We start from the raw sequence: 11,043 nt of genomic DNA, 5'->3' as shown, positions 1-11,043 counted from the left end.
GCACACACGGGGCCGGGGCCGGCGGCGGCGGCCCCGGGCTGGCTGTGGTCGGCGGCGGCGGCGGCGGCGGCAGCAGCAAGGGTTGCTCTCTCTCGGCTTTACGTACCGGTCATAGTGTGTTTAGGGCACCTCAGGCGGGGCTCCCCGCCGCCTTACACATGGTGAGGAGCGAAGGCGGCGGCGGCGGGAGAGGATGCGGGAAGCGGCGGCGGACACGGCCGGAGCGGTCCGGGGATTTTTTTTTCCTATTTTGATTGACTGTGCGGGAAACACAAAAGGTGGAGCCTCCAGCCCAAAAGGGGGGAAGAGGGTGACAGCCCGCCCGGAACTCCCGCCCCTCTTCTTGGCGCTCATTCGCCGCCACGCTCTCCGTCGGCTGTGCTCATTGGTCCAGACGCCCGTCCGTCGCTTGGCCAGGCGGCGCGCTTCCTGTTTGCCCCCCGGGTGGAAGGGGAGAGACAATGAGCGGCCGTGGCGGCGTAGGTTCCCGAGAGCGGCCGCGGCTGGCCCGTTACCCCGCTGTGCCCGCCTCGCTCGCCGGCTGCCGCTGCCAGGCCCGAGGCGCAGGCCTCTTCCACCTCGCGGGCGCTTGGAGCAGGCCCCGCCAAGCTGTAGGGGAGCTGAGCTGGGGAGGAAATCCGTCCCCGTTGGCTCCGGCTCCACTCGACGCTTCCTCCATCCTGGCGGCGGCCTCGGCCGGATCTCCCCAGGGCCTCGCGCTCTCCGAGCCGCCGCTTCCCTGCGCTGTCAGGAGGCCACCACCGCTCAGCCCTGGGGCTGCTGCTGCGGCCGCTGCTGCTACTGAGCAAACCAGACCCGCCCCACGAGCCCGGGGGGAGGGAGCTGGTATTGGGGGAGACACCCCCTCCGAGGCTGGAGGAGGATTTTCTCTCGCACACATTCAGCGCTCAGATTCGCAGCCCGAGCCATCTCGGCCCCATCCCCCTTAGCCCCAGGTTTCCAGTCGGTCTCCCACTTTCACCTACCCTGGAGGCAGGCATTTGAATGCAAGAGAGAATCTCGAGTCGCCTAACACGGAAGGAGAGCTCTAATTCTGGCCAGTAGCACAGCCACTTGCAGCATATTTCTTTTATACGTGTATATATGCTTTCAGTGGGGCAGAATTTTTTTTTTAACAAATCACATAATCGTTTTGCTGCACAAACATATTCTCTGCTTGATCCTCTTGATCCCAAATACCTTCTGAAAACCCCATCAACAATTGCCAACATTTTTTAAGTAGTGAATCTCAGTAAAGTGCTTTTTATTTTTTCTTGGAACATTTTTGTTCTACTATAAAATCTTGTTTCACTTATTGGATTAAGTTGACATCTTTCATTTTTGGCATCCTTGATAGTTGCTGTCATCCTGGGGGAAAACGCTCAGGTTTTATGTGTGTTTTGCCAACTAAGAGACATCTCTGCCTGTTACCTTTAGGTGTAGTTGCCAAGAAAGGTCAAATTGGAGAGGTGGAAACACTGTCCACAATACCCCTTTTATTAGATATCTGATTCAAACAAAAATCAGTGTTCCGGTTACGGTGATTATTATATTTTGTTTGTTGAATGAAGTTGTGTGGGGTATGAGCTTATGAAGTCCAAGCACTTGACTAGATTTTGTGTCCACTAACTAAAAAAATTCTTAACCCCATTTGTGAGATACTGAGTTTGCATCCCAGTTCCAAAGCACTTAACACTTGCCACTTATGCTTATAGAATCGGAAACATTGTATGGTTACTTTGCACTTCTTTGTACAAAAGATCAGATTTCCAGGGAATTGACCTAAAAACCACAAACATGCAGAAATGAGATTCAAAATTCTGAGTCTAACAATAGAGTTGATCTCTTCGATAGTAAGTCCTTTTGACTAGAAGCAGCACTTTAAAAGTTGAATAGTATAACTGGTGTACTATTTTACACTTAAATTTTTAAAGGAAAGTAAAAGAATAAGCTGATGGGAGGGGAATAGAAAAAGAGGGATAAGTAACTTGAAGAGCAGGACAGAGATAAAAAGTGGAGTGAGAGAGGAAGGGAAGACACAGTATCATCCATCTGTGTTCTTGCCTGGATATGTTGGCTAGAGAGTGTAGCTCTTTCCCTAGAAGGGATATTCAGGTATTTTCAGTTTTTTTCATGAGCAAGGATGTCTTATGGGTCTAAATAGGACCCACAAAGGACATTCATTTCTTCATTGATACCAATTGACAAATGACATAAAGAAATTTTCCTTTTTTTTTTTTTTTTTTTTCCCTTAGACAACTCTGACATGCAAAAAACACTTCTAATCTTTCTGAAAAAGAGAAAATAACCTGCCTGAACCAACTATTCTGCTTTTGATGCAATGCTTTTAAGAGATATGGGGTAGGGGGGAGTGCAGTACAGAAAATGAAGAGAGGTTGGTTGATGGGAGAAACATACCATTAGAAGGAATAAGTTCTAGTGTTTGATAGCACAATAGGGTGACTGTAGTTAGCAATAAAACATAAATAGCAGAGAAGATTGAAATGTCCCCAACAGAAATGATATACGTTCAAGGTGAAGCTGGGCATGATAATCCCAGCACCTTGGGAGACTGAGGTGAGAGGATTGCCAGAGCCAAGGATTAGAGACCAGCTTGGTCTACAGTAAATAAAAAAATCAGCCAGAAGTGGTGGCGTGCGCCTGTAGTTCCAGCTACTTGAAAGGCTGAGGCAGAAGGATCACCTGAGCCCAGCAGGTTGAGGCTATGGTAGCCACGAACAGCGCTGAGCATGCCACAGCACTCCAGCCTGGTTGACAGAGTAAGACTCCAACTCAAAAAAAAAAAAATGTTCAACGTGATAGATACCCTAATACCCTGATTTGATTATTACACATTGTATGCATGTATCAAAATATCACATGTACCCCATAAATTGTACAAATTTGAAAGAGATGTATACCAAAAGCATCTTTCACTACTACAGCCAAATTCAGCGAACTCTCTTGACCACACTTGAAATGAGTTATTATCATGGAATATTCTTAAAAGATGACTAGAAATGATGATATTCTCTTGAAAGAACATCTCTTCCTACCTATTTCAATATTGCAGTTAAATCTGGAAATAGTTTAATTAAAAGATACTTATTTTCCTAGTAGAAAGCTGTCTCTCAATGGCACCAACTGCTACATGTATATAGGTACCCAAAACTGCAGTTACTTAAATGGAGAGAAACATGATACTGGACATTATTTTTACTTTCTCCTTTCCAAAATGATTTGAGGAAGCTCTGTACTGGCCACTGTTTACATCGTAGGAGACATATAACTTTATTTCCCCTTCTCAATTTTCTCAATTTTAAAAAAGTTTGTATGTGTTTTTGGAAGTTTTCTTAAATCTTTTGGAAATGGGATGAAGGTCAAAAGTCCCCAAAGGCATGGAATCTTTCACTCATCTCCAACCCCTCTTCCCTACAAAGAGAAGAGGCCACTAAATATTGTTTGATCTGCAAATACAAAAGCCTAGCCATGGTGACAGTGACAGCCCTGGTTAACCACACCATACCTGAAGGACTATGCCCTTTCCTTCACACTTCCTACTTCCGGCATTTCTTCACTCCTAGACATCTCTCAAGTGGAGTGTATGAATTGCCAGTATTCAACTGTTTTGTATTGTTTTTAATCTAAAAGGGCAGCAGTCTGACATCATTCAACCTAAATCAATATCTCATAAACATAGCTTTTGTTGTTTATGATTCTACCCCTACTTTTACCCACCCTAGATCTATTTAACCTGTTCACACTGGATTTCAAGAATCTTAATTTGTTCTATTTACATAATCACACTTCAGAAACATTCTAATTTACAATAACTCGGTATACTTTATCTAATTCATACTTCTTCAGTTTCTTTCTAAAGAAAACCCTCAAAAACCATATTTTTTTCTTAATTTAACAAAAGGTTGCAGTAACATTTTTGAACTTTTAATGTGCCAAGTCCTTTATGTCTTTAACTTTATTAATCCTCACAGCCCTATGAGATAAGTATTATAGCTTTACCATTTTACAGATGAGGAAACTGAGGCATAGCAAGATTATGAAATTTGCTCAGTGTTGCTTTCAAATACGTGATAGGATTCAAATCCACATTGATCATTCTCGACAATCAACATATCAAGTCTTCTTACATGATTACTTTAAAAGATTCACCAACCTGTTATATGAAAAATAAAGGGAAAAAAAAGATAAAGCGCAAAGTGGATAAAATTAGAACGTATTTATAAAGAAGGTTTTTTGTTTGTTTTTGAGTCTGGATTTCACTCTGTCACTCAGGCTGGAATGCAGTGGCACAATCAGCAACCTCACCCTCCTGGGCTCAGGCAATTCTTCCACTTCAGTCTCCCATGTAGCTGGTACTACAGGAACACACCACCACGTCCATCTGATTTTTTTTTTTTGTATAGATGAGGTCTCCCTATGTTGCCCAGGCTAGTCTCAAACTCCTGGTCTCAAGTTATCTTCTCATTTCAGCCTCCAAAGTGCTGGGATTACAGACATGAGCCACTGCACCTGGCCAAGAAGATCATTTTTAAAGCAAGTCTTTAAGCTCTTTTGAACTTCTTGTGTTAGAAGGCCTGTATTTTGAATGCTCTAACCAATACCTGACATGTTGTAGATGTGTGATATTAAGCAGAAAGCTCGTCAAAACAATGATTGATAAAAGTAAAATTAATGGAAAAATACTATATGATAAAATTTATTTGACCACTTTCAAGATAATCTTCCCCAAATGAGTTAGGTCCTCATTTTCTTTTTGTTGTTTATTTTTTGACTTGGAGTCTCACTCTGTCACCCAGGCTAGAATGCAGTGGCACGCTCACAGCCACCCCAGCGTTGACCTGCTGAACTTAGGCAATCCTTCTGCCTCATCCTTCCAAGTAGCTGGAACTACAACCGCGCACTACCACACCCAGATAATTTTTTATTTATTGTAGAGACAAGGTCTTGCCAAGTTCCCCGGGCTGGTCTTGAACCTGCAGGCTCAGGCAATCCGCTGGCCTCAGCCTCCCAAAGTGCTGGGATTACAGGCTGAGCCACCAAGCCCAACCAGGTCCTCATTTTCATTCAAGCTCCACACCAACAACATTACCATGGCCTGATATCCTTATAATTCAAGAAATCTCATTCCTTTTATCCAGCACATTGATATTTCTTAGTATTCTGAAATTCCTAATTCACAACACCTCTGAAGTGATCTTCGTGTCAGTCCAGAAAGCTCAGTCCATTGACATTAGATTGTGAATCATGGCAATTTTCCAAGAAAAAAAATGGTTTACCTTGTTAATAACCTATCTTAGAAGAATAGAGAATGCTAGAAATTCTCTTGGTTGTAAATTAGCAAATTCAAGAAGTGACTTTACTACGTGGATGTCCTTAAATGATGAGCAACAACCTTCAGCATGAAGTGTATTCATACTTTTATTTCATGATTCAATCATTATCTTAGAATGGAATTTTTCTTTCCTTTAATCGCATAAACCAGACATATGTCAACTAATCCCAAAAGAACCACCATACTCAAAGTCTAGCTACAGAAGTTAAGAGAAAGGGGGGAGACCCAGCGCAGTGGCTCATGCCTGTAATCCCAACACTTCGGGAGGTGGAGGTGAGAGGATTGCCTGAGCCTAGGGGTTCAAGATCAGCCTGGGCAACATGATGAGACCTCATCTCTACAATAAAACAAAAAAGTAACCAGGTGTGGTGGTGGACGTCTGTGTTTCCAGCTACTTGGAAGGCTGGAAAGAATTGCCTGAGTCCAGGTGAAAGAATTGCCTGAGTCCAGTAGATGGAGGCTGCAGTGGCCGTGAGCATACCACTGCACTCCAGCCTGGGCAACAGAATGATACTACAAAAAAAAGAAAAAAAGAGGAAGGGGAAAAAAATAAAGAATGGCATAGCTGGGACAAGACTGAAGAGAACTGTAGAAAGTATTGAAGACAGTTTTTACCTGACTTTAGGGAATAGGATGCTCTCTGGAGGTTGAGACAGAAGGATCACCTGAACCCAGGAAGTGGAGGCTACTGTGAGCCGTGATCAAGCCACCGTACTCCAGCCTGGGCAGCAGAGACCCAAACTCAAAAAAAAGAAAAAAATTAAAAATAAAAACAATATAACTCTTCGGTTGTCTCTAGCTGCTATCTTCCTTTTCTCTCCTTATCCAAGGTCTCAATAACTTGTTCTCTTCCTACTGCCTTTCTAACTCTACACCCAATTTCAGCACTTGACACTGTAAGCATTTCCTCCTTCAAACTCGCTCCTCCCTTGAAATGTTATCTACTTTCTGGTTTTCTTGCAAATGAATATTTCTCTGTATCTTTGCAGTAATGTCCCATAAAAAAATTATCTGTGGTGATGGAAATATTCTATGTTTACATTGTCCATTACAGTAGCCACTAACTACATGTGGCCACTGGGAACCTGAAATGTGGCTAGTGTGATTGAGGAACTGAGAGGTTTCATTTTATTTCATTGTAATTCATGTAAATTTCAGTTTGAATGGCCACATGTGCTTAGTGGCTGTTATATTGGACAGTGCAGCTGCAAGGTTTTTTCCTCCTTCCAGTCACTAAATTTTTTATTTATTTGTTTGATTGTTTATTTGTTTATTTATTTATTTTAGTCAGAATCTCACTCTGTTGCCCAGGCTGGAGTGCAGTGGCACAATCACAGCTACCACAGCCTCAACCTGCTGGGCTCAGGGGATCTTTCCGCCTCAGCCTTCCAAGTAGCTGGGATTACATGCCCACACCACCATGCTGGGCTAATTTTTTTTTATTATTTATGGTAGAGACGAGATCTTGCTATGTTGCCCAGGCTGGTCTGGAACTCCTGGTTCAAACAATCCTCTTGCCTTGGTCTCCCAAAGTACTTGGATTACAGGAGTGAGCCACCGTGCCCCGCCTTCTGGTTGCTAAATAAGAACATTCCTCCAAACTCAGTTTCTGATTCCCCAAGTTTTCTTTCAAACCCCACTCCTGGAGGCCCAATATTCTGCAGCTTCAGCCCACATCCAAACGCAGCCCCACACCTCCTCAGTTATTTCCTGTCATCTGAGTTTCTGTTCCAGATCCTTAAGCACTGTCAATTCCTCCCAAATCTCTCATTTTCACTTCCACCTCAGATGTTCAAAGCTAAACTCTTGCCTTTCTCTATAGAGCCAGCTTCCCTGCCTCCAACACTTCTGTTTCTGTCAGTGATACCATCACTCTCTCAGAAACCTCTTGGACACATCTCCCCTCCTCTTCCATAGGCAGCCACTTACCAGGTGCTGACAAGTTGCCCTGCAGTGTCACTCAGCTACCTGTTTGTGAAAATCACAAAAGTTATTGACCCTGCTCTTCAAGACACGCCATGGCCCCTACTCTCAAGAAGCAGATAATCCACTTAAGAAGCAAAAGATAAACGTATACAAATTTGAATAAGCGAGAAAGTCTACAATCCACCGGACGCACTGCAGAAGGACTGCCCTCTAAATTCAGGAATCACTGGGGGTCAGTCAGCTCCTTCTGGTGGGATCCAAGCATGCTGTTCACCACACAGACTTCTGTAGCCCTGGACAGGACTCCAAACTTTCCTGCTCCTTGCTGTTCTACATCCGCCACCAAATTCATCTGGCTCAAAAAAAACTTTAGTGATTTCTGTGATCTAACGAATATCCAATGAGAATCTCCTCACAACTCCTTAGTGTCACTCTCACCCTTGAGAGTTTGCTCACTCTCTGCCACCCAGCTCTTCCTTCCTCCTTCCCTTCAGTTCACGTCTTAACGGCTTTCCATAAAGCCATTGCTTCCAGCTATTGGTCATTCCCTCGTCTTTAACTTTCCATTAACCTTGAAGTGTACCCCTTAATATTGCATTTCATTCATGATTTAGCATTGTCACCACAGTTTAAATCACAAGCGCTTTGTGCACAAGTATAATATCTTGCTTTTCCTCTGTGACTCTTAAGCAGTGATTTGCAAGGAAAGAAAGAGGTATCATCTGAAAACAAAATACTGCTTTGTCCCACAAGAACTTAAAAAAAAAACCCAACGCTATGACATTTAACTTATTTGAATTTGAAATATTAAAGGAAAAAGTGAGATTTTTATGTTTTATCAAAGGAGTCGTGTTGTTCAATGAAAAAAGTCAAGAAACAATTCTACAGTGTTGAGCAAATAGAAGTTAATTGACAGATATCTGTTAAGCAATTCATTGATATCAAAGAACCATGAATTTGGATTATTTTAGGATTAAACTTTCAGACTTCTTATTTTAATGGAGAAACTGTTAGTAATATGATCAGCTGATCATAAAGGGGTCACAAAACTGTTACAGACCAGCTGAACAAGCCATCAAAGACATAAGGAAATCTTTGATTGTTTTTATTATGACCCATTTGATACAGTGTATATGTAAAGTATAAAACAAATAAATTAGGTGATGAAGTCACCTAATTTAAAAGATTTGTGGAACAGATAAACACCATAATTTAAGAGTTTTATCATCCTTAACAGAAAATGACCTTATTTCTGTGCACTCTCGTGTACACATGCGCTCGCTCTCTCTCTCTCTCTCTCTCTCTCTCTCTCTCTCTCTGTATTTCAATGAGTTACATTATTTTTCTACTATATCAAAAACATATTTCTTTTAAGTTCTATAGTCCATAGTTCTGTTTTCCATATATCATTGGAATTACTTTAATTTCTTCCTAGCATGCTTATTTAGTTGTCTCATGAGTTTTCGCTTTTTCCTCTGTCTTGAACATTTTGATTTCACATCACTGTGAGATAATCTTTCTACCTCATATTTCCTCCATAATGAATTGAATAAGTCACTTATCTGCTTATGTGCCTAGTCTACTCAAGTCATTTCATTTCTTCTCTGTATTGACTGACCCTCCCTCTAGTTTTGTATGACAGGCTTACTGCGTGTTTCTTCTTCCAAGTCATTGATATATAAAATGAATAAAATTGGTCCTAATATCGATCCCTGGAGTTTTGTAATCCATCCATTAGAAACTATTTCACACTTTGATATCAAAGTCAATGTTTAATCTACTTAAGTAGTCCATCCCCATGCCATACTTATCCAACTTCTAGATTAGTTGTTTGTATAGTATTCTTTTCATGGTACTTCATCCTAAAATCCAAGTAATTGGCTCATGGCTTCCCTCAACTGATAATTATCAGACTCAGAAGTTATTTCACATCACTGAGGTTGATAAGATGTGAATCCTGCTGACTTGCTTTCAATTAAATCATAATTTTCTGGTATTTCCAATTGTTAATTTCCTACAAAATTTACCAATGTCTTCTCCTCTATAGAAGTTAAACTTGGGCTGGGTGTAGTGGTCCAAATCTGTTATAAAAGCACTTAGGGAAGCTGAGGCAGGAGGATCACTTGAGGCCAGGGGTTCCAGAACAGCCTGGGTTGGCCAGGCATGGTATCTCATACCTGTAACCCCAGCACTTTAGGACTGAGGAGGGAGGATTGCTTGTGCCCAGGAGTTTGAGACCAGCCTAGGCAATATAGCAAGACTTCATCTCTACAAAAAATTAGCCAGGCATAGAGGCACACACCTGTAGTCCCAGGTACTTGGGAGGCTACAGTAGATTGCCTGAGTCCAGAAGGTCAAGGCTACAGTGAGCTCTGATTATGCCACTGCCCTCCAGCTTAGGTGACAGTAAGACTTCAACTCAAAATAAAAAAAGGTCAGCCTGGGTGACATAGCAAGATATTAAAGTATTCCAAGTTGGCCAGGTGCAGTGACTCATGCTTGTAATCCCAGCACTTTGGGAGGCCGAGGTGAGAGGATTGCCTGAGCCCAGGGGTTTGAGCCTAGCCTGGGCAACTTGGTGAGACCTCATCTCTACAATAAATAAAAAATTTAGCTGAGCGTGGTGGCACCTGCCTGTAGTTGCAGCTACTTGGAAGGCTGAGCTGGAAGGATCACCTGAGCCCAGCAGGTGGAGGCTACAGTGGCCGTGAGCATGCCACTGTACTCTAGCCTGGGCAACAGAGTGAGACTCCAATTCAAAAGAAAAAAGGAAAAAATAAGTATTCCAAGTCGCCTTTATCTTTATTGATGAATTCAAACATCTGTTAAGAATAAAGAAGAGCCGGGCTCAGTGGCTCAGCCTGTAATCCCATGCCTTTGGGAGGCTGAGGTGAGTGGATTGCCTGAACCCATGGGTTTGAGACCCGCCTGGGCAGCGAGACCTCATCTCTACAATAAATCTAAAAATCAGCTGGGTGTGGTAGCACATGCCTGTAATTCTGGCTACTCGGAAGGCTGAGGCGGAAGGATCGCTGGAGCCCAGCAGGTGAGGCTGCGGTGGCCGGGAGCAGCCACTGCACTCCAGTCTGGGCGACTGAGTGAGACTCCAACTCAAAAAAAAAAAAAAGAATAAAGAAAAAAATAGTCACATTATTAGGTTGATGCATAAGCTCATAGCGTTTGTTTTTGTCATAGCAACATTGAAGTGTTGAGAGTTCACCGTTTGTCATTTGTCATTTGGAGTGACGATGTTATGCCTGTGAAGACACCTTGCATTTTGCAGATCTGAAGAAAGTTACTGCTATTTGTGGGCTAAAGAAGACGGAGTGTCAAATGGAAAATAGCGAACACTTCCAATATATTTTTGTTTGGGTTTAACGGAGGAGAAAAGGCAGCGGAGGTGGCTTGAAACATCTGTACTGTGTGTGGGGAGAACGCCATTCATTTCAAAAAGGGCCACTTTGACCTGAGTGATTCTCCGCGTTCAGGAAGACCATTGGACTTTGATGAAGACCATTTAAATGCTTTGATCCATGATGATCCGCATCAGTCAACCCGAGAATTGGCAAATGTGATGAATTGTGACCAGTCAACCATTGTGTGACATTTGCATTTCATGGCAAATAGAAAACACTATGAACTTATGCATCAATCAATACAATAGTACTCTATTAGTTAAAATCCACAGAACTGTATACCTAAAAAGGGTGAGTTTTACTACATGCAAATTACACATCTTTTTTTTTTTTGAGTCAGCGTCTCAC

General features: G+C 42.5%; 1 protein-coding gene across 1 annotated transcript in view; it reads right to left on the bottom strand.

Annotated features, from left to right (window-relative positions):
* The window catches only part of LOC110595636, a 17,748-nt gene extending 10,117 nt beyond the window's left edge, over positions 1-7,631 (bottom strand). Inside the window, exons 1-2 of the mRNA XM_021712347.1 lie at positions 7,507-7,631; positions 130-873 (exon numbers count right to left, since the gene is read on the bottom strand). Of these exons, the coding sequence (XP_021568022.1) occupies positions 351-873; positions 7,507-7,631 (648 nt within the window). The 3' untranslated portion in view covers positions 130-350. The remainder of the gene's footprint in view (positions 1-129; positions 874-7,506) is intronic.
* Positions 7,632-11,043: the final 3,412 nt, after the last annotated feature.

The sequence above is a fragment of the Carlito syrichta genome, unplaced genomic scaffold (genome assembly GCF_000164805.1).
Source record: "Carlito syrichta isolate Samal-C Ts95f unplaced genomic scaffold, Tarsius_syrichta-2.0.1 Scaffold303197, whole genome shotgun sequence".
In the NCBI taxonomy this organism is placed as follows: domain Eukaryota; kingdom Metazoa; phylum Chordata; class Mammalia; order Primates; family Tarsiidae; genus Carlito; species Carlito syrichta.
Note: the sequence above shows the minus strand (reverse complement) of the source record. Positions and strands in the feature narration are given on the sequence as shown.